This window comes from Strix uralensis, chromosome 4, assembly GCF_047716275.1.
Source record: "Strix uralensis isolate ZFMK-TIS-50842 chromosome 4, bStrUra1, whole genome shotgun sequence".
Lineage (NCBI taxonomy): Eukaryota > Metazoa > Chordata > Aves > Strigiformes > Strigidae > Strix > Strix uralensis.
In genome coordinates, this window is record NC_133975.1 from 8,059,814 (window position 1) to 8,086,135 (window position 26,322).

Here is a 26,322-nt window from a genome sequence, read left to right on the forward strand (position 1 = left end):
AATTTAAATTTCAAATTCCATCTCTCTGAAAAGATGCTGCAGCCAGATCAAAGAAATCAAATTGGCTGTGTTGCTGCAATGCATGAAAAACACCAACCCCAACTGCTAGAGCTGTGGAAGTGATGAGGTGGGATGCTTGAGAGAGCATCCACCAGCACCAAGGAGAAGCAAACCCTGACAGGGAGGAGACCTGTAATCCCCCAACTAACTAACACTAGCCTCTGTAGTAGATACTGTAAGGATCTCACACAGTAAGGGCATGCAGCTAAGGAAATATTGTCTCAAATATATGGAGCCTGGGTAGAGGTTCACTGGTGAACCTAGTTCTCAGTCAAGTCTGTGATAAATGACCAAGAGTTGTGTTGGTAATGGGGCAAAGTAAATATTAATAGTGATTAACAAATAAATGCTGGTCTACTAAACTTATGGTCAATACTGAATACCCAGGAATGGCTTTGGATCCACACACCACCAGTAACAACAAGTGGAACAGCAATAACCTGGAAAGAAGAAACAACCAACAAAGAAAACCTTAGCATAAAATCATACAACAACTTCGGTTGGAAAGGAGAACAGGAGATCATCTGGTCCAACCCAATCTCCTTCTCAGAGCAGGGGTCCAAAACACAATTTGTACACTACTCATTCCTGATGATTTGGGAAACTTATATACTGGTCAAGAATTCCAGGTAATGCCATAAAGCTATAGTACCACCAGTGATAGAAAGATGCTGCAACACAAGTAACTAGAAGACCAAATCCAAGCTGTGGTCAAGGTTTATTAACAGCTAGTAATCAAAACAGTCAAGAGATATGAGGCCATTTACAATGTTTAAATAAATCAGCATGGCTTAGTGTCTCCTTAGCACAGTAGGTTTTACCAATCGGATGAAACTTCCTTGAGGCACCCAGGAAGTGCTAGGGTTAGACAGAATGAAAAAAGTGCCAAATTGCTGATAGACCATCAAGTGATCTAGTTGGATCAAGACAAAAACAGATTTGCAAAAAGACCTAATAAATGAAATGAGGAGCTGGGCAAAAGATCCTGGATTCCTCTATAGGGCTTGACATCCTCACCCCCAAATAAACCAGTACTGTGCTTTAACCAAAGAAAATGTGTACTAACCTAAAGAAAATGTGTACTGACCTAACAGTACTTGTCTTGAGCTGTGTATTTCTGTGTTAAAAAAGGTGGAATTGTACTATGAAGACCCTATATCAGTTCTTCTTTTCTCTTACGTGGTCTACAAAGAGTTAAAATCAAAATTCATGTTTTCAGCATCGCTGAAGCTGCCTGATGACTGTGAAAGGTTAGCACTTGGCCAGGTGGGAAGCAAGTCGACTGGAGTTTCCAAATTTAAGCAGTAATTTCCAAAGAGTGAATATACATCCAAGAAAGTGCTCAACGACCTCAGTTAAAAGGCTCCTGTTGGATCGTTTCCACTGCAAGTGGGTGGGAATTCAGTGCCTCGGTCCCCTCCCTGCAGCCTGATGGACCAGCAGCGGGAGACTCCTACCACCGCCAACAAAAAAACCTTTCATATTAGGACAACCTTCTGTCAGAACTCTTTTGTGACAATGACAGATAATCACACTAAATTATGAATAAAAGACGTAGCGACTTCTTTCTGGAAAAGCACCAAAATTGAGGGGAAAAGGCTCTTGAAAATATTTCTAATAAATCTTTGAAAAATTATTTGTCTACAGCTTACCAGTGAACGCATCTTGGCATGAAGAAGGTACAATTCCAAGAGCATTTGTTATCTTGACCTAATTTACATATAAATAGAAATGTATTTATATAATAGAAATCTATATAACATAAATTTATATTAAACCAATTTTTAATTAGAAAGGCACAGAGCCAAATTAAAAAGGAACAATGCATAAGGTTTAAAACACAGATGCTATTCCCCTGACTCTTGTAGGGGTTTTCCTGACTTATAGAGAAAAGTATAAAGCAACCCTAAGACTTTAGTCACTAAAATCTCTTGCTGGTAAACTGCAGTAACTTTCCAAGGTATTTCCACAACTCCTCAAATCACTAGGAGCTTTAACTAATATCCCCTCTCACCGCACCCTGGTTTGCTTGAAAAAAAATTGCATTACAGTTATGCAATGCTTCTTTAAGCCATGGAAACCCAGGCAAAATTTTGTTTATTGGTATCCGAATCCCTGTATAAAACAGCAACATTCAGATATTTCCTGGCAACCGGCCCCACAATTTACAAGCCCACATCACTTTGCAAATATATATGGCAAGATATTTATTGCAACCCATCCAAAGTTTCTTCACTGTTGATTCAGTATCTCTTCCCGTACTCCTGCTGAACGTTTACATAAGATGATTGCTTTTAATCATTATGTATTTGCTTTAGATGTGCCCTGACAACCACTTAGAAAAGTGGCATTTTCCTGACAAAATGAATCATTTGCCTTCTACCACCAAGTTGCAGATCTTTGTTACCAAAATAGAAAGGCTAGAACATGCCCTAGGAAGTCTCTTTCTCCGCTCTGAAATTAAAAGGAGCAGATGTATTCAATTTGAAAATCCTGTGATAATAAAAGATTTTTAAAGAAACAAAAGTGACAGGATTTCCAGAAGTATGGGCTAGTAACGGGAACAAAATATTGCAACGAGTGGATTGCAAGAGGGATAATACAGAGTGGAATTGCACAACTCCTTTCTAAGTCAAAGTACTGACACCATGTTCTGCTGAGAAAACATTTTGTCCCTCTGATTTAATGATAAATTTCATGTGACTTTTCTTGGTTGGAGGAACAGAACAGAAACAAAATCAAAACACTGTCCTGATGTGTTAGCATTGAACATCTCCTTTAAGAAATAAACTTAATCTCTTTTATTGTTACACAAAGTTCTATTTTCGGCCTGAACAACGGGGCAAAAAGAAAATAACCACAATCATTCTCAAGCTGAGAATCCATTAGAGGTCTAAAAACATAAAGGTAAAAACCTTTTGAAGGAAGAACAGACTTTGATTTCCAGCCCTATATTCCAATTTCCACCACCTTTGCTTGGCAAACGGTGGTCAGTGCTAAACTTCTCAACCAAAGCATCTGTAACAGTCTCACCCTCCTCAAACTCCTCATGTCCTTTCACAGTATTAACTACTTCTGTTTTTTTAAGCTTTGACCTTCCCAAGGCTATCCCTTCCTTTTTTGATTTTATTTCTGACATCCCTCCCTTCCCAAAAATGAGTCGTCCTTCTCCTCCAACATCCACTGAGGTTCAGATGTTGACATCCTGCATTTTCCTCTGCCCATCCCATTCCTTGGTCTGAGCAAACTCCATCATCTTTATGCTGACAGCTCAAACTCTGTGTTTCTCCAAGACAAAACTAATTTTAAATTTTGCGGAGGTACAGAACGTTCATTCAATAACTATCATTTCACTCTCCATCCTCCCCTGAGACTCCGTCGGTCTCCAATTACTCATCTCAGCAGATAATACCATCAGGTCGCTGCTTCACAGCAGAACATCATAAGTAATTGGTCACCCACTCTTCCTGGGCCATTTTGGCCAGATCTAAGTTGTGCTACTTCTACTTTGGAGGAAGAAAAGAAAAAAAAAAAAGGGGGAAAAAAACCCACCACTGATGAGGAACACAAATTTTTTCTTATGACCTTTAAGTCCCGTACTATACGTTTTCCCAGTGGCCCTGATGAAAACCACGGTCCACCACCAAGTCTTTGCCAAATATCACTGCTTGGCTATCTGCTTCCCTTGTTCTTTTCATCATCTCTCTCTTTAAGCCCCTGCATTTACCTGGCTTTTTGCAAGTCAGGCACAACTCAAGATTCTTCTCCCTGCTGCATGTAAAAGATGTAATTACCGTTGCTCACCTCCATGTTCTATCTACTAACGATACACAACACCATTTGCTTGCTTGCTGTATTCGCCTTCACACTTTTTGGCTTTTATAGACAGTATTAATTCTAAGTATGCAATCTTTTTTCCCTTAACAAAAAATCCCACAGCAATGTCTCCTTGTTATAATAACACAAATCATGATTATTAGTCACCAGCATAAACGTCCACCAAGCGATAAATGCACTTTTGGGGGCTTTTTTGATGAAAAACCATTTGCTTTAGAGTGGTTTCCTACTACTAGCTTACTTCATCTGCAAGTGGAAATATAGAATGACCTTTCCATATGGCACTTTCAACATATGGAAAAAAAAATACAGATGCATAAATATTTTGTATAAACCAGAGAGAAACTGCAAAGCATCCTTCAGCTCCATTTTATCTCCTTTGTACTGATACCGTAATTTAGAACAATTAAAATGTTCCAAGGTTTGTCTTTGGTAATAACTAACATTTCTAAAGCATGTTTTCAGAATGTTGTTTTTGAAAGAATGGGCTATAAAGGTCTTCAGTAGTAAGCAAGAAGGTCTTTTGTGAAGGAGAATACCAGTTACTGATGCCTATCAGACAATCAAACGTGTCCCTGAGTGGGCATGTACACTCTCGTTCTCAGAACAGACCTGCTGATGACTGAGCTTTCAAAGAAATTAGTATTTTCCTTCAACATTCTTCAGAAAGTAGTTTTGGCTTTTTTTAACAATAATTCCAATATATTTCAAATCATGTGAATAATGATCTCAGGTTATTTAACCAAAATATATCATCACGTGGGTAGAGCCACAGAGAGAATTGTCTTTATTTTCCATGAAAAGAAGAAAGGTGCAATACCATAAAATTAGACCCATATGGAGAAATGACAGGACGGAGTTTACTAATATGTCCCAAAACCTGAAAAACAGACTTGATCTAAAAAAAAAAAACCAAAAACCAACCTCTCAGACTCTTCTACCTGATCCTCTGCATTCAACAGCTTCATGCAAGGGATGTGCGTAGCCAGCTACTTTGTGATATGTTAGTACCCACAAGCAGATTTACAGACCTAAAAGCATTAATTTACTGTTTTCCTGGAGGTAAACAAAATAAAACGGTGTCTTCCCAAGGTGTTGCAATCCTGCTCCACATCAGGGAATGGCCGTCCCATACACTGGCTGTCCTCCACAAGCACAACGTCCACACACACAAACAACCCGTCTCCAGCAAGTGATGCAGTCTGGTGGTCTCCGAACAGCCAGCCCTGAAAGGTCCCAGCTGGATGGAGTAAATCTCTACGAGCCTCTACTGCAGTAAGCAGGACATGCTGCTCCCACCAACTAACATTCCAAGGTGGCAGAGTTCAATGTGCCACAGGGATGTAAAAACCTCCCGTTCAGGTGCTTCCTTTTCAACAAGATAAAAGCTTTTCTTGCAGTATGTTCTCCAGCCGAAAAAAACCCAAAAAGGCACTGGTGGCAACACAAGCAGGTGATGTTGGGGGTATATAATCCGAGCACAGAGGCTGTTGGGAATATTAATCCAATGGGCTCCACGAGCTCAAGGGAAGACGGCGTGCCAGGACTCTGAAAGGACCGCTGTGACCTTAGGAGCATCCATAAACATGGCACTAGCCCTGACACAATTCAGTACAGCTGTTTCACAGTAACCTTGCTCCATCAGGGAAAGAAGAGTAAGAGCAAACAAAATCCAAACTCCACAGAAAGTTGATTTGAAGAATGCAGATACTGTGTCATTCCATCTTCTATTACAGCAACGTCACTATATGGTTTACAGCCCACATTCTTTTCTTGACATAGATCTACCTATAGTAAAAAGGTTCCTCGGCCGCAGCACACTTGAACTGTAACTAGCTGCGTGTGTTATCTGCTTCTCCTTATCTTCAGATGTTAAAATTGAGTTAATCTCTCAGCAGAAATGCACAGATTGCTGTCCTTGTAACATGTGCACCATATCCCATACAAGCCTCATTGATGCTATGTGATCATCAACCGGAAGAAACAAAGCACTGCAAGATAATAAAAACTGAAGGCGCATGTGGACCAGAAGAAATACTCCTTACTAATAAACTCAGAATTTTTGACATAAAAAAAAAATGTGTCCCATTCTCCAATATCCCTGGTGAGGGTACTTTACAGGGTGTTTCCCCACAATCCTGTTCAAAGGGTTGATCCATTCTTTCCCCAGCTGCTCCCACAAATACATACTGCCCTGTACTAAATGCGGTAAGTCTAGATGTGCTGCACTTCACCATCTGCTTTATTCCCGCTTTAATCCAGTTCCCACCTGGCTGGCAGGGCCCAAAGTCCTGTGACAGAAGATATCTGGGCACAGCAACGTGGGGCTCAGCTGGGAGCTTCCCGTTGAGAGACTGCCAACATTTCCTTGAATCCACCCTTCTCACTATGCTCTCCCATACCCACAGGAAATGTGAAATCGCTATTAATTATGCCCTCTCGCCTGACCCACTTATCTTGAAATAGCAGTATCTGGGATGGGCTAAAAACAGGAAAAAAAAAAAAAGAGGGAAGCTGCACATTTGGCTTCCTGGATATCTCCTCTTAGAAAAGCCAACTCTGTTCTGATTTTCTCCACTATTTTTTCTCTTTCTTTCCTTTCTTCTTCAACTTCTCTTCTGTATCTTCCTCTTGTTTCTCTCTGCAAGAAGAGGAATCAGGTTAGGAAAAAGGAACGATGGAGAACGCTGATCTAAATTGCTTCACATCTTCCAAAATGTGGAGAGAAAACGATGGGGCGTGGGAAGGGAATGGAACCCTGTGGGTTTTCTTTTCCAGAGATGACTTTCTTTTTCCTTCTGGCTCATGACTGAAGGAGATATGAGAGAATAAGAACTGCTGGAGATTTTGGCAAATATTGAAAAAGGAGAAACATGCAACTACAATTATTTGGAGAATAAGAAGCAAATGCTAAAGAAAAATCAACCCCACAAATACAGACTATGGTCTCTTTCCAGAGTGAAAAGGCTTTATTCAGTTCGAATCAAATCCGTTTATTTTTCACATTAATTCATGCATGGATTTCATATAATATTCACAAATATGTATGTCAAATACAGTGGTGCATACCAGTTTAGATGTATCAGAAAACATTCCCTTATTTTAAGAGGGAAGACGCGCAGTTTTGTTTCCTGAAGGTTGACAAGGAACCAGAAAGAAATAAAAGCATGACCTTAATATCGTAACTAAACAACATCAAAACGTTCTTGTCTACAAATTCTGAGGCACCACGACGCACTTTGTTTACACTGATTTTTGCAAAGACAATAATATAGAATAAAACCATCTCCAGCATTCTGCACTGTTGTCTGGAACAAGGGTAACTTCTGGTTCAGAAGAAAGGACCCTCATAATAAAAGCAGGGTACACAAACATCCCTGGGATCTGAAACACAGGTGTTGTTCCTGCAGCCCGTGAGCCATTTTCCAGGTACCCAAGCAGAAGGCACCATGCTAGAGCTGCCAACAGAGATCCTTGTTTCTCTCTGAAATAGCTAGCAAGTCTTTCCTCATCACCCTTGCAAAAACCAACACCAGAATCCAAACTGTTAAGCTACCAACACAGAATGCTAATACAGAAAGTGAGTATTTATTTAAACATAAGCCATTCTTGGGGCATCCTTTTGTGATTTTGTTGTCTTACTTGTGACCTTCGGAAAGGAAGGACACGTTCAAAACCTCAGTGACTGTTCGTTTGCAGAGATAATACCATATATGCAATAAACCCAGCACAAGCACCTAATTATTTGCCTTCACCAACCAACTGCATCAGCAAAAACGTTTTGTTTGGTTTTAACTCATTTAAATTAGAGGTATCTTTCACCGAGATAAAAGTTTTCCAGAGAAACAAGGTTTGCACTTAGTGACACTTTCAGAAAGACACAAGAAATAATGTAAAATAACTACTATTTCTGTCTCCTGACAGGCTTGTTGGGAGTATTTTAAAACAGCTTTCTAAAATAAACGGATTTTTTTTCCTGCACTGATTTAGGGAATCAAATCCTATCCTTATAAGGTTACAACAAAACAAAAATCCTGGAAAGAAGTTCAACATCATGTCCATTTTTTAACTCAGGAAACGGGATACTAATATACAACTAAGTTTAAAATCAGTTTCTTCAGAAATAGCAATAGTCAGATGCTTAAGAAAATAATCTTCCCAATTATCACCTTCTTGTCCTTCATCCCAAATCATTCCTCTCCATCTTAACTATTAGAGCTACAAAGATAAAAAGGAGATTTTATATCTACAGGCAGTATTCAGGCTTTACCCACTGAAATATTTTTATACACATAAACATGGTTACTTTTACCATTAAAAATTCTCACTGCTGTGGCAAGGCAGAAATTACTTAAACAACTTAGGCTACAAGCAGCAATACTGAATCTGTAATAAAACCACAATAGATGCAAAAAGAAAGGAAAAAAAACTCCGCATTAAACATTGGAGAAAGATCTTAAGAACAATGGACTCTAAAATAGTTTACAAGAATCTAAAATAATGTCTGTGCTAAGTTAACACAGAAATCAAACTATTTGAAAAGAAAATCAATATTAGGATTAATGCTCCAGTTCTCTGCAAAGCAGGAAAAAAATGAAGCAAAGAAGCTTGATAAACCAAGGTTTTCTTTTCTGTTTTATCAAATTTTTGCTGTGGACTTTATTCTATTTAAGAAGTTTCATGAGACACAAACTGCGCCGAAGCTAAGCTGAAGCTCACCCAGGGTTAACTGCAACACTAAATGCAGGCTATTTCCTGCAGGTTTTTTTTTTTAAAAAAAAAGAAAATATTACCAAAATACAAAGAAACAAAGGACGCTGCTATGGCGGCTCCTACAAGCATGTTACATTTCTGTTGTCTGCAGTATTCAAAGTCTGTGTGAGTAAACTTTAAAGGATACTGAGAGGAGTTATTTTCATCCCCTTTTTCATTATCCAACACTACAAGTTGAATCGTATGTAAGATTTAACTGTACTACATACAAAAGCAGCGGCACACCAGTGAGCACTTCATTAATTAAAAGCCAGAAAAGGAAGTTTGCTAAACGAAGCAAATGTTCTTATCACTCCTATCTATATTCATTAAAACTGACAGGAAACCAAATATCACCATCTGTCTACTTGCAATAAAGACACTAAAAACAGCTCCGGGGTAGAAGAATAATATAAAGTATAAAACTGCAGTTTTTCAAGTTTCAGTTTTAAATGGACAAGAGAGAAACTGATGTCAGACAGGGGAGAATAAAGGATGACAAGGAGCTGGTACATGAGACTGGAAAAGAAATTACATGTTTTAGAAGACAAACTGAAGCCCCGTTGAAATCTTAGAAAACATACGACGAACCTAAAGTTTGCTCCATATTTCTCATTCAGATCAACGGGTCTGCAAAAAGCCAAGTATTGCAATAGCAGCTTATTTGCCTATTTTGAAATAACTGCTACCAAAAACATTCAGAAAACTATATTACGTTACATAAACTGCAAAGGTTTAATGCTCAAACAAGTCCCAGGAAACATTTCTGCAGCTTTATTACGTACTGACGCACTGTCTTTATATTTACAAGAGGTAATTTTTTTTTAATCATTCCTATATATGGATTTTGCTTGTAAGTCAGCAACTCGGCATAAAAGTTGAATAAGATTTGTTGAAAGAAAGAGAACCGCAGAGGTACTAACTTAGCTCTGAAAAAAATACCACAGCTCACACCAGCGGTTGCAGAGGTCAACCAAAGGTCACTGATTTAAGGTAGTTTCCAGCAGTTGTACAGTTCCTACCTTCTAGTAATCGCCCTTTTTTGCGCTGCAGGATAGAGGAAAGACAAAACAAATAGATGGCAATAAGATATTTAATGACAGAAATGAAAATAAACTACTGCTCACATTTTCACCAGCATAGCTCCGTGGTGTTAATTCTGCACCATACCCCAGCTGCATTTTGCATAGCAATGAAAAGCACTTCCAGTACCTCTCAATGCTGCATAAAATATTAGCTCTATAGTCACAGTTTTTAAGACTAAATAAGGTTAAAGTAATTTAAGGCTGAGATAAACACAAAAAGAAAATTCATTGTTAAAACTGCCACCCAACTCCCAGCCCCCTGTTGTGCCTAGGTACCGGAGCAGATCTCTGTGATACCTACAGGAAGCATAAAATGGGGTTAGGAGAGGAGGAGCAATGGAGTTAAAGACTAAATTGAAGGCTTATTGATTTTTACTATTATGTTCCTCCAGAACGGTACGGGGTTTTTTTTCGTAGTTTAATTTTCTGTCCCAAGAACAATAATTCATACATCTAAAAAGGGGCTCATTAATATTCTATGAGAATGCTGTTTTAGACTCAATACAACACAGCAATTATTATTCTTCTGTTAATACTTTAACAATACTAACAGACCCATTAACAGCTCAGCACAAGTAGGAGAGGCGTTTTTAAGAAACAGAAGTTTAGGAGTATTTCTGTTTACTAAAGAAACCACAACAAAATTATAGAAGGTAATGAAGTCTGAGTGCAAAAAGTTACTGTAAACTGATGTGCAAATGTGCCACCAGACTACTCCTCGATTCTGAGGAATCTTCTTTTAAAAGTCAAGTCAGTCTATGAGGATATAGGAAAAGTAATTTTTTTTAAGTGAAGTTTGAAATTCAAGGGTAAATTCTCTTTTATGTTAAATATATAAGGTAGAGCCACAGCACATCCGTTATCTGTCCATGCCAATGAAATCACTGGGATGTTTAGAAAGGACTTCAGAAAGCTGGTAGGCAAATGTGGAGATATGTATCAGAAGAGAAAATACAAAACCATCCATAAAAAATTCCCATGTGTGGTTAAAAAAATGCTTCTAGACTGACGCTGGAGAATGTTTATTCTAAGGTGGTTGTATGATATCTCTTGGGGGGAAAAAAAAAAAAAAAAAGAAAAAAAAAGAAAAGGAAACTGCTGCGATGGGGGGAAAAAAAGGCAAAACGTTGACATGTTAAACTTTATAAACCTTTTAATAAAAAGCTACATAGTAAGAGTAAAGATCATATTCCAGATTATTCTAGTTTGAAAAAAATTATTTTATATACACCTTGTTAGAGCTTCTATTTTCCTACTGAAAGTAGAAACTGTGGAAGTTGTGTTTCATTTACTAATGGGAAGCATACAAAGACTCAGGTTCTTCAGGAGCACGGACAACCATCAGAAAAAGTAAACCGCTTTCACAGAATGAGCAAGCACATTCACTCCTGTACTCCTCCTGTGTCCACAGCTGCCACAGCAACAACTGGGTGTAAATCCACAGCACATATTTGAGAAAACCAGCCCCAGACTCCAGGTTCCCTGGATTTGAGAGTGCTGGGCTGGGAAAAGCCTTCCAGGGAACTGGGAAAGCATCAATTTGCTATAATCCCCTTAAAGAGGTAAATGAAGCTCAATCCTGAAACACATAGTGTTTCTTAGTCACTCCCATTCCTATATTGTAAGGCTGTTTTTTAATTGTTTTCCTTTAATTACATGAAACATTGTTCTAAAATTATATACACACAGTCCTATTAATTTGTTTATTTATATATGTATAAATCAAAATATCAAATTATTAAGGACCAGTCTGTATTTTTTTGATCTTGTACCTACCTTGTCTACAAGCTGAAAATTTCCCTTTGCCTGGTTTTTACCTATAGATGAAGCTCTCCTTTCCATAAGGTCACCATAAAGCACCCACTTTTTTCCGATTTTACCAAACCCCCTTGCTCACAGGATTATGTACACTGTGTTTAAATTCAAGATGGTTTTTGCCCTTTTGTACTCAAATGAATCTTCTTCTCTTCATCCTGATACATACAATAAAAACCGAGTTTTTCAAGTTTGCAGTATGACTTATTTTGGCGAGATCACTGCAACACCTCCTCATCGGTATTATTCTTGAATCCACTTTAGACAGTCAGTAACAGTTTTCCATACACCTTTGTAAAACCTCCCTAAAAATTTACTTTTATGAAGTGAATACTAAAGTGACAATATCCTAGTCACAACGCCTTCATGTCTGTTATTTAAAGTACAGTAGCATTACATCTGTATGCCAGTAATATCAGGCTCATGTTTTTGATCTATAGCATTTAAAAAACCTGACCCAAGAACAAGTCCAGCCTAGGTGTACCTTTTAATTCACACAAAGACAAAATAATGTATTACTATTTACATCGCTTTAAGTATTTTTGAGCTGCTATTTAGTTGGCCATAGTAGTAATGACTGCAGCAAGCTGGAACAGGTTTGCCATAAAACAGAATCCAGGGTAGCACTAAAAATAAAACCTGGGTGTCTTGAAGTCTGGGAAAAGTACAGTAATGCTACAAGGGATTCAGTGCAAATCTGCAGAAGATATTCCCTACTCATGCAATACTTCTTATTCATTAATTTGAATGGACAGATATTTACAGACAGAGAACAATCCAGAGCTGCTGCAGGTGTCTTTGTCATTCCCATCACTCCTGTTCCCCTTTCCCATCTGTTTAGTCTCTCATAGTTCACTCTTCTGGCCTCTACCATCTTTCTTTCCTTGGTTCAGGCTCAGGCCAACTATTTCTCCCCATCCTGGCTATGCCCAACTTTTCCCCAGGCCTGAATGATGTGATGCAGGTGATGGCCGAAAACCCATCAGAGCAGGGTCTCAGCAAGCTCTTGTGACAGAGGCCCTCGCCTCTTGGGTAACAAGCCAACCTTTTCCTGACATTTCTTTATACTCTGAAATAATTACAGCCCTTTTTTTTTATTTTTCCTGGTCTATCCCATTATTTCTCTCTATTTTACATACTATTCGCTACTCTTCAGGGTTTTTTCCTCTTCTATCCTCCTATCGCTATCGTGGTCTTTAAGAGAGCTGAGGATGTTAAGTACTGCACATCTGTCATTTCAGCATTATGATTAGGAAGCAAATTCCAAAAATCCTGGTACCACCATAAAACTGGTAAACTAAGAAATCACACCTTTGATTTTATCACTTTATCACTGTTCTTGTACCCTTCCCTAGATACCTACTGCTGATCACCATCAGAAACAGGATATTGAATTAGACACGCTCAATCTGAATCAGTACGGCTGTTCTTGCACATTTATTGCTAAAACAAGTGTTTCCACCAGACCTAAGAAAAATCAGCAAGAAATAAAATTACAGACTCTTGTATTTTACAGGTAGCTTTGTTGTGTGGTAGTCCCCCATTTCATCAGCTACTTTTGTTAGACTACTATGCAAAGAAAGTTAATTCTGATGACAATCAGCACATACGTAAAGCACTTGGGTATTTTCTTTGATAGTCGGAGAAAACATTAAATGTAGGAAATACAGTTAATGCACAAAATATTTTTCACCTGCTGAGAAATATGGGTGAAAATGCTTTGAACATGATTTCATTAAGAGCATCATCCTTATTAGCATAAGAAAGGAAAAATGATTTGTTGGGAAACATCCACCATTTCAGATATTCCATGTTGTTTTTCAATGTTATTTTCCCAGAGACACTGAGAATGGTTAGGTTTTGTGGTTTGGGTGGGGTGGGGGAGAAGGTTGTTGATGTTTTGGGAAAACCTACCAAAGCTTGCTTTGCTTCCTTTGTCCTGACCCTCAGCTACATCAAGAAGTGGCTGCCAGAAGACATAACTTCAAAGGCCAGCTGCAGGAGAAATTGTCATTATTTGATCCACTAACTGTAGAATTTAAAAACTTTTTTTAAAAAAGTTTTAAAACTTTAAAAAAGAAAAGATTCCAAGGAAATAGCAGAAGGTTTCCTCCATGGCAAAGACTCAAGTCCCACTGGCCAAACCCTTCCAACCATATAACCACCCTTGGGTTCCAGGTCCAAGTAAAACTCCACTCCTCCCCACCAGTCTTATCTTGCCAAATCCAGAGCAGGAGGAAAACACCCAGAGGACGGGCATCCAAAGGACTGCACTGTGTGCTCGCAGGCGGAGCACTGACACACGTGGCAGCGCTCCCAGGAGCCGGCTCCCGCCGTCGGTTTTTATGAAGGAACACACAGCACACGCTTCTGAGCTCCAGTCAGAAATAGTCGGGGGCTGTAGTACACGAACAATGACTCAATAATCACATTTCCTTCTCTGTATCATAAAATAAACACAGTCTTTAAGATAGACTATTTGGATTTATGTCCTTTCGAAAGAATTTAGTAATTTGAGGGAAAAAAAATAAAGCCACAAGTAAAGTGCACGGGTTCAAAATGTGCAGTAAATATTTTTGAAAGCAATGTTCTCATCTGGGAGCACTGCAACAGATGTTTATCATGAGCTACTGCAACAGTTAATCTAACTGCAAGCCAGATTAACTCTTTGCCATTGGAAACAAGCCTTTTTTCCATGGGCAGTCTACAGAAAACAAGGGGATGTGCCAGAACTACTGACAATAAGCAGTTAACTGAAGGAAGGGAGGGTGAGGGAAAGCCATAAAGCCCGACCAAATAAACCAACGTCTGGTCCAAAAGACTTAGATGAACAGGTGTATGTGTGGGTGGGAGTGGGGGGAAAAAATTAAAGAAAAAACGTTTAAACAAAGCCTCCACCGACATTCTGGTCACTGAAGTGGGTACACACAAAATGAGCCAAACATTTTTGAACAATTCAGCAAATGATGGATTTTTTTTAATTTTATTTTTGGAGAGGATAGGAAATACGATTATTCATCTTGGTTTTTAAAGTGCAGTACCAATATATCATAGTAACAACTCAGAGTTTACGCTACTTAAAGTCTGAGTAAGAATGAAAATAGTAAAGTACAAAACTACAATTAAACCATAGATCATTCAAAAAGCAATTCAACAGTTCAGAAACATTACAGTATTTGGAAATACTAAGAATTTTGAAGATTTAGCTTAGGTATTCACATAACAAATGGTGGTAGTCTACTAGACTATTTTTCTCCTTTTTGGTTTTTTTTTTTTGAACTGAGTAATTTAATGGTGGGCTTTCAATTTTTATGTAACTAGTTGTAGTACCTACTTATGCAATCTGGTATTTACTCCTTAAAGATACAAAGTCAAAATACCATTTAAAGCATCATTATTTAAAGCTGAAATTGCCATTTCTTAATACTTGCAAATCAGATCCCTGTTTGCAACCTTTTCTGAAGGCAAGTGAAGGGCTAGTAAGTCCCTGCTCAGAGCCATTCCTCTGCTCCTAATTTCACACGCATTTAATTTTGGAAAATCCTTGCACATATACGGGTCCCATGAAAAGAGCAAGCAGTCCATCCCCTTTCACCATCCAAAAGAGATGAAGCAGAAGAGATATGAGCACCATGTTCTCAATGCACTTGCTTGAGCATCACCTATGGCTCCCACATCCCTGGGACCAGGCAGCACCGTGACTGCATCAGGGTCCATGTAAAACCGCTGGGAAGCAGAGCTGCTCTGAGGATTTACAGCCTTGCACAGCTTGCAAGGCTAAACACAATTTTCATCTGAGGCACATACCTTCCCCTTCATATTCCCAGCTGTGGTAACACGAGAATGAGAGTCACAAATTCTGGAAACTTCAGTCTAAACTTCCTTCCTGACTGAAGAAAATCTCAGCTTGTTGGTTGGTTGGTTTTTTTTTTTTAAACATAGAGAAAAACACATGCCAATCTGACAAGTGTAAAGACAATCTAAAGAGGTTTTGTTTATCTAATTGCTAAGCAGAACAATAAACGAATAAAAAGCTGTAGGAAGTCCTTTTGACTGCAGTATTTCTGCTGGTAATGCAGAACAAGTTTCGTTCTTGGTATTACTCCTCATCAACAAAAGCAATGACAAACATTATCAGTCCTTTTATATTTGATGAAGAAATTGATGTTATTTATTCAAGAAAATCTTTATAAATATTCCTCCAATTATAAAAAGACCAATGACACGTGCTGGCAGTACCTCTACCCAGCCCTTCATTCCTATATTGAGGGCACTGGAGCTGCCACCCATCAGTCTGTTGACTAAAATACAATCGTTTGCAGCTTGTTTTGTTTTGTTTCACCCCCCCCCCCCCCCCCCCAGATATCAAACATCCTAACTGCTGAGAGGAAGGTTTTGTTTTCTAAACTTTTAGTATTCCAGAGAAATATACTGACATTACATTCTGCAAGTCTTGCCAAGAACGTCTTTTGTGTTCACAGCTTCAGTGCTGGTGATAAATTTTGAACATTAACAGCACAAAGTATGATTTAAATCAAAGCCTAAATCATAAATGTAAAAGTAATTTAATCTAGTGAACTGGAAACCTTGATTTAAATAATTTCATTTTGCAAATATAGTTCTCCTAAGGAACTATTTGCTTTCAATGGTTGCTAGTTCTCGCTGAGTAGGTAAATAAACTACATGCGTCTATTTAAACTATTATGAAGCCTAATATACTCTAGATCTTTTATTTTTTACATTTTATCAAGTAGACAATTTACTAGGCAATTATTTCTTTAATTATGATTCCTCAGCGTTTCAGAAATGTTTAATAAGTCCTAAAGCACCTTTTATGATTATGATTATTCCCATTTTATAGAAGGATAACCCAAAGAAAAGATAATTAACTAGTTCAGACTCTTTCCTTCACCAGATTAAACTGGCTCTAAGATAATATGATTGATCTCCACTGTAACAACTGCCTGTTGCACATAATTTTTCACTCTGACCTAGCAATCATAATAATTTGCAAATATCAGGAAGAGAACAATTAGCAGTAAAGCTTCAGGAGGCAGCAGCAGAAGGCTGGACAAAATATCTGCACAAGAAAGAACAAGGAGGTTTTTGCTGGATGGTTTCACCAAGATCTAACACTTGGTATTATTTTTACTTCATCTTCTAAAATTCGGATGTAAAGGTAACACATGACACAGTCTGCTGCTATTCTTCACAACACAGCTTGCTTTATGAACAGCCTCAATTATTTTGCCATGAATAATGATGGCAAAAATAGCAGCAAGCATTTAGATCGCTTCCACAGCCCAACCAAATCGTCACACCAGACTTCTCAAGTTGTACAACCTCTAGTTTGAGTACTAATTTCTTAATATTATGCCTCAATATCTGCAGGATGTTGTGCCAAGAGCACTTACTGTGAATGTTTCAGAACAGTTTCCACGTACTGAATATTGCATATCCTGACATGCCAGCTAGGTTAAAACCTTACACATTATACAGTTTCTGCCCTGAGGGACAGTGCCAGATCTGAGACATTTACTAGTCAAGAGCAGTGATGTATGGAAAGTGGGAGAAGTGGTACGGTATTATTTTTAAGTTTTTTCAGTCTCTCACCATTGTGCCCATTTTTCACCGGTATGAAAAGCTACTTGTGCCCCAAGTTGGCCCATGATGGGAAACTGCATCTTTCCTAAAGCACCTACTGATCTTTCCCCCCAAGCCATCCCTTACCGAGGAGGAGCATCAATACCTCTCAAACTACTCTGTCCTCCTGTTGTTACCGAAAAACGGACAGAAGCAAGACAGAAAAAAAATGTTAGCAAGACGTTTTGGCTTACACTGTAAACTTGCCTTTGCTGTGACGCTTACAAAAATTTTACCAGTTAGACATTAATGACCGTCTCTTGAGCTTTGCCAGAAAGGGTGAGAGGCATAAGAACATCAAGTGCTGGAAGGAAATAAAACAGTAAAAGACACAGTAGTGCATGACAAGAAAATTTGGTAGGTGTAACCATATAAAATGCCAGCTCTTCCCTTCTGCCTGAAGCCCTAGCCTCCATCAAGGGGGTGACCACTAGTAGGCGTGTAGAGGAGGAAGGTCTCGAGGAGACAACCCATCACTTTGATGATGAACCCCACATCTTGCAAGGTCCAGCTGGATTCATCCATCTCATTGCAAGCCCTCATCTTCAGGAAATACAAGTGCTGTTCTCTCCAAAATAAACTGTAGTGATGCGTGCCAGACCCCAAATCCCACACCACCAGCGTGCCACCCGTGCCATACTTTTTGCCTATGCACTAGGAATTAGGGGGACAAGCAGAGATCACAGGGAGCAAGAACAGGATGAGTCAGTTACAGATCAAGGACCTCAGTGCGGCCTAAGCAAGTCACTCTCCTAAAATGAAACTGAAAGAAGGTTTTATACTTAAAAACATCTGCATTTCCTGCACAAGTTTCCCAACAATATCTATAAAATGAATCATTTCAGGGCCCGGGTTGCCCATCCACTGCGCAGGCTCCAGTCCATCCTGCCCTGCCATGATGCTTTAGACACGATGCTGCTGGTTTGCGAAGCGAGCGGGCTCCAACGGGAACGGCGGCCCCGAAAGGCAGATGTTGTGTAAATTCATATTTCATAAACACAGTTAATTGTGACAAGAGGGCTATAAAAATCCTTGTACCACTTAAATTATTTCTCCACTTAGAGCAACTCCACCACCAGAAAATGTTACACATTGCACTACATCCTGAACTGGCAGCGCTTGGTGATAACATTACAGGTCTATTAAATAACAGATATAAAAATCACAGATATTTAAAAACTACAAATTCATTTTTCTGCTGTCATTCAACATAACCTTTTAAAAACAAACATGCCATGCAATTGTCATTAAAAGTTTTTCAATCTAACACTGCATGTGTTTAAATATGAAAATTATTATACTTTTGAAATAAACACTGCTGCTATCAGGGAAAAGTGCAGCTGGATTGCTATTAGACAGAAACTACCACCTTAAAAAGTCAGTAACCCCTCATACTTTACCAAGGAAATATTCTCTCTCTATCCAATAAGGTCATGATAAAGGAAAAAACCAAAAAGTAGCAACAAAACAACTAAACGATATCTGCTAAAACTTCGATCTTTTGATTCAGACACACAGGTAAAAGATGGGAAATACAGAGACTGTTTTTAAATAAATTTATAATTTATGCATTTACTATTGCTGACCCTTCAGTAATCTATGTTTAGCAGATTCACTGTATCCATATGAACCTTCTTGCGTATACTAGAGTCTAGATTGTTATCCAACTCACATAATTAGGAAAAAAAAAAAAAAAAACCAACTGAGTTTTTTTTCCTAGCCTGATTTTTTTTTTTTGCTTGGTTATTTAGAAAAATATTTCTTACAAGTTTATTATCTATTTATATTCGGAAAAGATTTTTTTTTAGTAACATGTATCTCCTTTAAGTAATAGTCTACACTTATCAACATTTACTAATTGAAGCGCAAGAGTAAGAAACAGCAAGTTTTTCTTCAACGCTGTGGGGCCACTGGATCTGTATGTGGTACCAGGTAAGTGATCCAGTACTGTCAAAACGGAAAGAAAAGACTTCATCTGCTCTCTCACCTGTCTGGGTGAGAAAACAAGCAGGAGGCGTGGAGGGGTAATTCAGTCCTGCAGTACTCACGTCATCTTTCATATTTCTGTTACCACCACAAGCAGGCAACGCCTGCCAGCCTGGCTGCAGTTTGTTTACACACTATTAGAAATCAGAATTTGCTATTTAGGCTAAAGAAGTCTCAGTAGGTATCAATTAGGCACAGACATTATTCTGTTTTCTCAGGATGCTCTGGAAAAGTTTATAAAAAATATGAAAATTATGCATGCCATTATGTACTTAAATCAAAAGACAATAAAATGTATGCACAGATATTTCTACTTTCAAACAGTAGTTACTGAACTGTAGCCGGCTTTGTTTTAAAAGTACACATCACTTGTATAAATAAATAATATTTAATTCATAATAAAAGTATATGTAGCTATCTACATTACTCACAAAATCAAGTATTCACAATCATCTGAGTATAATGCACTGTTAAATTCAATTTAAACTCCCTGGATATCTATTATTTTAGACTATCTCTGTGACTTGGGTAGATAATCACAAAACTGCAGGTATGCAGTTTTTTTCTAGGAGCTGACAAGTCACCAGCGGTGTAACAGGTGCCATTTCCATTCACCATTATTTTTTACCAAGAGGATTACGCTGGCGCAGTCCCCCTCGGTGGTCAGGCTGCCTGTGCACCCATGGGTGCACGGGTGAGAGGTGAGGACCAGTTAAGCTGCAGCAGCACAGTTCCTCCAACCACTTGCCAAGCCCCTGACACGCAGGGGTTGCTCCTGCTCAGTGGGGCCAGACTGAAATTCTTCCATTACTCCCCAGAAAAACCTTTACTGCTTCCTACGTCTTCAAGCTAGCAACAAAAAATATGAAGTTTTTAGGCCTAGCAACAGACCAGGACCCACGAGCATCCTTCTGCCTCTACGACTCCCAACAAGGGGTTAACAGCATCTAGAGCAAACTCGGGTGTAGATCACACTGACTTCACTGAGAGCACCACTGACTTTAACCCAAATTTCTATATAGGGCACCTTAAAGGTTCAGTGGCAATTTTAGTCAAAAGAAACAATCCGTCACTGATTTTTAACCTGCTCAAAACAGGTATTGGTATCTAAAATTTCCACTGTTCCCTTAGATCACAGAAATCAACATGCAAATATACTACAATTTCAAGTACTGCCTCCAGCTGGGGATGCTACACAGTATATTTAAATTTCTAACTAACTACTAGATGGCACAGAAAGCATGCAGCCCAATCGTAACTGCAATGTTACTCAGAGAAAATTACACGGAGGAAAGTTGCAAAATCTGTCAGATTTTTCTGTCTTAAAACATATCTCAATCAGAAATAACTTTTGCCGTGAAAACCACTAGGAAACTCAGAACTTTAAAAAGTGGATGCAGTTTTAATATTAGATGAAATATACAGAAGAAATATAATAAATACAGTTGACTCTGAAATGCCTCATGAAAAAGAGATTAGATGTATTACGAAATAATACAGAGCCAAATTTGTCCTTGAACCATACAGCAGATTTACAAGACAAGATGAAAATGGAGGGCATTTAACTTCATATTTGTTATTTTAAATTTCAACCAAACAAAATACGTCCAGATAAGAACACGTAATCACGTCAATTTCCAATTAGCTAAAATCTCAGACTGATGGGGAAACAGTAATTCAATAAGTAGCAAATCCACAGAAATAACTTATGGGAAGGATCCAGGGATCTGATGACAGCCTGAGCCCATTCTGCCTGACTTTCTGCAATTCCAACACACGCAAACCTCAATTTTAAAATTGGAGAAACCCGCAGCGCAAACTCTGCGTTCAGAAAGTTAATTTTAGCCCATCGCCGCCCCAACCTGCGCAGCATCAGCAGAACTGGCAGGAGGCTACGCAGCACCTGGAAACCGCCTCCGCTCTCCCTGCAGGGTGCCAGCGGAACCCGGCGCAGGGTTGCGCCAGGCAGCGGTGATAACCACAGTCATTTTAAATAAAATCATTAACCGGAGCTGTGCTGGGGGCACCTCGCGCGTTAAGCCCGTCCCGGTGGCGCTGGCTGGGCAAACTTCTGCTGAAGAACCGGCCCCCGACACCCGCACCACCCCCCCACACACCCGCAGGCCCACGCACAAAGAGCCCCTCGCCCCGCAAAACCGCCCCGCAGGCAGGAACGGAGGGGGGGCGCTGGCAGGCGGAGCCTGGGCGCAGGACGCGGCCATCCCCGACCCCCCCTCCTCCAATCCCGCACCGCTGCGCGCTGGCGCAGCCCGGGAGCGCAGGCACCTCGCCCAACGCGCCGGGGGAGGGGGGGGGGCAGAGAAAATAATACAATTATTTAAAAAAAAAAAAAAAAAAATAAGATAAATCAGTCGGTTCGGCCCCAGGACGGTGAGCAGGGCCGGGGGTGCCGCCTGCCCGCCGCACCCGGTAGGGCCGGGGAGCCCCCCCGCGCACCCACCTTGCATCCCCGCCGCCCGCTCCCCGCCGGGATCCGCCGCCGCTGAAAATACGGAGCAGGCGGGCGCGACCAATCGGGGCGGAGGAGCCGCCCGGCCGCAGCCAATGGCGGCCCGCGCCGCCCGCAGCCGCCAGCTCCGCGCGGCGCCTTACGCGGCCGGCGGCGGGGGAGGGGAGCGGCGCGGAGCGGCGCGGAGGGGGGGACCCCAGCCCGGCCCTGCCCTCTTCCCCCCGCCTTCTCTTTTTTCCTCTTCCCCCCCTTTCCTCTATTTCTTTTTTTACCTTTTTCCCGCCCCCCCCCCTTTTTTTTGTTCTCTCTTTTCACCCCTTTCTTCTTTTTTCTCTCTTCCTTTTTTTTTTTCTCCTTCCCCCTTTCCTCCTCTTTTTGGAGAGCGCCTTTTTCCAGATCTTTTACATAGCCCCCCGCCAACGTACATTATACAGACCAACAACTTCAGGAACCTGTTGTGGTGTGAAAGGAGGCCCCTGCCTACATCAACACAGATGGCGAGTAAGCACCAGAGAGAGTAATATTTTAGAGAATCCAGAAAGATGAGGGGATGAAAAACCCTACAACTACTCCAGCTAAAATCTGAGGCGCAGAAGAGTGTCTGCTCAGCCACTGTTTTTTAATAACATGATACACAAACTCAGTGCATGACTGGAACAAGCTCCTAGGGTGCTGAACTCAGCCTTTAAAAATACCAAAATGAAACCAGCAGATGTTTCACCCACACCACTTCATGCAAAGCTTTATGCTGTATCGCCACTGCGAAATTATTAGCAAAGCAAACTTCCTTGCTAAATCCAACAGTTTTGGAAATAAATATCTGCTTTACTACAAAAATAAAATATTGAATGCATGGTATTTATTTTTTTTAAAAAACTGAAATTCATTAACATTTGTTCATAAAGGTAATTTTTTCAATCAAAAAACCTCATGACTGCTATCTATTACAGCAGAAAACTATCAACTGTACAAGAGGCAATAAAAAAAGCTCAGAATTTTCTTGTTTTTCCAGTCCAGTGACACTAATAATTCCTAAGTTTAGAGTGAACCAAAATAGTGAGAAAATCTGCGCTTCCCGTTTCTAACGCTGTGCTCCTTCTGACCTCATCCCCAGCATTTAAAATCACTAAATCACATTTGCTGAAAGCCCTTGCCTGAACAGGCCATGTTATTAATTTGTTCATAGCGTTTGGCTAATACAGGATAATACATGCCATGAAGTGATAAACCTGATACCAAACCAAGTCCTGATGATAATTTACAGGAGAAAGCTTTTCTTCTGCAGATCAAAAAAGGCTTATTTCTAAGGTGCCCCGAGAGCCAAGAACTCTGTGGTGCTACAAACTGCTGACAGGCAACCAATAACTGTGACAAATTATACATTCATGGCATCTGCAACAATCGATAAACTGACTCACCAAATTAATAAAATATAGATCACAAAGCATACATTTTTATTAAAGAATAATTTCATGATAACCAAGTAATGTGGATGCTTCCAAGCATAAGATTAAATTACATGCTGAGCAAATCTGGCATTTTGTGATAAACTGCAAAAATAGTCTTTGCAACAGCAACTGAGGAAGAACATTGCTGACATAGTCTATAAACATGTTTTATAAAGCATAACCAAAAGTAACAAAAAAAAAAAAAATCATTGAAGTGGTGGTTAGAGAATTCACTACCATATCTGTAATAATTACTTTCTAGGCTTCTCCTTGCTTTGTAATTTATTCCTTCAAATATGTTGCTGATTTTGGTGTTAAAAGTAATAAAAACAGATTACCTACATAGGGGAATACTTACACCAAATTAAGTCCTTCACTAGTCAGACTTCAACAGTCGTCATTATTGGAGTACACAAAGATTTCTAGGGCATTTAGGATGACGGAAAATCTACTGAAATACACAAGGCAAGTGTCTTACCTGATAGATGGACACCGCTTATCAAAATCTCTGAATAACTTTTAAGTATTTGCTTGAATTTAGGAATATAATGAATCCCACTGGACTTGAATGTCTGAAGTTATACACGCGGTAAAGTATTTTCCTGCATGGATACTTTCCACTACTGAGAAATGCATCAAGAAGAGCTTTTCCAACCTCACGTAAAGGTATCAGAGAAGTGATTTCTTCCCCAGGGAGGAAGACGGAGCATCTCTTAGAGCAAAGGCTTACTTCTGGGAAGAACGCATTTAGGCATATCCTCAGTCTCCATTATCCTGACTAGGTTATTGCTATACAGCTTTGAAATACGTCCTAAATGAAGAATTTGAAATACTGAGATCCTGTTTATTAAAGTTTACAATTATTAGTTCCTGAAACTCCTTAGTACTCGGTCTCTGCAGGCTAACTACGCCATACCAACAGCATTAGAAGGCTGTCCTAAAATTAGTTTTAATCCTCTATAATGCCAGATATGTGGTGCACTCAGGCAGTCTTCACATGATTGAAGTCTTGACAGATCTTCCAAATATTTCTTTTATAGTAAAACATCCAACATTTCCTGGAAGCATACTTTCATATTTGCAGTGAGTTAGTGGATATTTTACATCGATAACGTTTAGTCACTTTCTGAACTTCCATGGATTTCCTAGCTAAACGTCCTTCTTTCTAGCTAATAAATAATGGAATCTTAATTCTGAAATGCTGTCATGTAACAAAAATCAAATAGAGCCTAAGTAATACAAAAACAATATTTGTTTATACTAGATCCATCATGAATTGAATTCCTTTTTTAAACAAATGACATTTAATAATACATTAAACAAGTAAACAGGAACATATTTAAAGTTATAATTCCATCAGCTCTTTCTCATGACATTCATATTCTCAAAGGCCATATCCACATTTCAATCTAATCATTTACAGAACATTGTTAAGTTAATAAACAGACATAGCTCCTTAAAAATGGCTTACTACTTAAACAAGCTGCTGTCTTCCCTAACTACAGCAACCTAGATCAGTTTTAGGAAAAAAAAAAGTCTATTCTCCGTCATATTATTAGCAACTGAAAATTTATTACAAAATGTTTCTTTCAGAATTAAATACTTCTATTTGGAAAATATACCCAAATATTCCCACTTACAAACCACCATTATTTCAATATTTTACAAGTTTTCTGCATGGTGATCATTTCATTTATTAAGAAAATACCCACATTGCTATGAACCTTTTCAGTCACCGAAACGTGACTACAGATAGCAGCAATGCATATTTTAGAGAAGCAGCAAACAGGACCAGCTTCAGAATTACACCCACTACCCTCAAGATAAGATGAGGTGATAGCGTTTTCTCTTGCCATAAATTACCACTCCTTCCCATCAGCAATTATTTAACTTTCAAAAATAGCTGCAACGCACACAAATTATAAGCTATAATTACGCAAATTTGTCCCTGATATTAAAACTGCATACATGCATATACGTATACCTACTTAGCCTATTCTAAAATGTATCTGCATGCATATTGCTAAGTATTATAATCAAATATACCAGGATGTCTTTACCTTATCACCCGGAATGACAATGCTTCTGTCCTAAATATGTCAGCCATTCCAGTGGTCAAAAAATGCCCGCTACTGCTTTTTATGTTATGGTACCAGTCACTTGATTCTGATGCATCTTCCTCTAATCAGCCTTCCTCCTTCTTAGACAAGAGTGCAGAGACCTAAGTTCACAGGAGTCAAAAGGAGCGCCAGCCAGGCTCCCAGGGAAAAGGGGAAAAAAGGAAAAAGAAAAAAAAAAGTGTGTGTATATATATATATATATATATATATCACTGAGTGCAACACTGAAGCTGCCTCAGGTTCAGAAGTCCATACTCTGAAAATATCTGAAGGCTGGAAATATTAGAAAAAACGTACATAGTTGGCCTGTTCTTAACTGCTGTTGGGTACAGGACATTGGGCTAGATGGTGCTTATGGTCTGAATCAGTTCAATAATCATTTTATGAAGTACTTCAAGACCAAGTTGCCTCATTCTTTTCTTGGAAACTGGAATTATTGAATACCTTAAGTCACTCAGTGAAAACCAAATTAAAATTTGACTACTGCGCTACTGTTCTGACTCAAAGCAAGCACGTTCCACTTTGCCAGAGGTCTTGGTTTCTCCACTGTTTCTCCAAAGAACCAACGTTTATGTTAAATCTCTGTCATGCTGTGAAGTGCTGCCTCTCAAACAGATAGCTGCATTTCTCTTGTTCATACATCCTACTGTCCAGATAGTCATCATAGACACAGGATAACACTGCAGATCTTTAACAGAAGCACTGCTTCAAGGGCATTGTTTTAACTGCCATGGCTCTTCAAAACCTCTGGTCCTACCCACACAGCTTTACATTCGCCTGTTGGGTGAAGGAGGGGAGGTTATATGGGAGGCAGCACCATGGGCAGGTTCAGGGCGAGGACTAAGCAACCTCTGTATTCTCAGTGATCTGAACATTTCTTTTACTCGCTTATTAAAATGTCAAATTTACAACATTCATTATGCAGTGAACATTATACAACAATGAACTCAGATTTTTTTTTTTTAATTTAAGCATTTTGTATTATTCTTCGCACTCTTATAGGGCTTAAAAATCTCATGTTCCCAGAGATCTAGGTTCTGCACAGAAACTTAGCAAAAAGATGGGAACCCAATACAGTTGGGTATGGTTATCAATGGTGATAGAAT

General features: G+C 39.3%; 1 protein-coding gene across 5 annotated transcripts in view; it reads right to left on the reverse strand.

Annotated features, from left to right (window-relative positions):
* Positions 1 to 26,322, reverse strand: part of CTBP1 (C-terminal binding protein 1) — a 248,124-nt gene that overhangs the window by 140,823 nt on the left and 80,979 nt on the right. Inside the window, exon 1 of one of the 5 annotated variants that reach the window (XM_074865547.1) lies at positions 21,640 to 21,658. The exons of the other annotated variants lie outside the window; for them this stretch is intronic. Within the exon in view, the coding sequence (XP_074721648.1) occupies positions 21,640 to 21,646 (7 nt within the window). The 5' untranslated portion in view covers positions 21,647 to 21,658. Of the gene's footprint in view, positions 1 to 21,639; positions 21,659 to 26,322 lie in introns of those variants that run through there. 5 annotated transcript variants of the gene reach the window in all.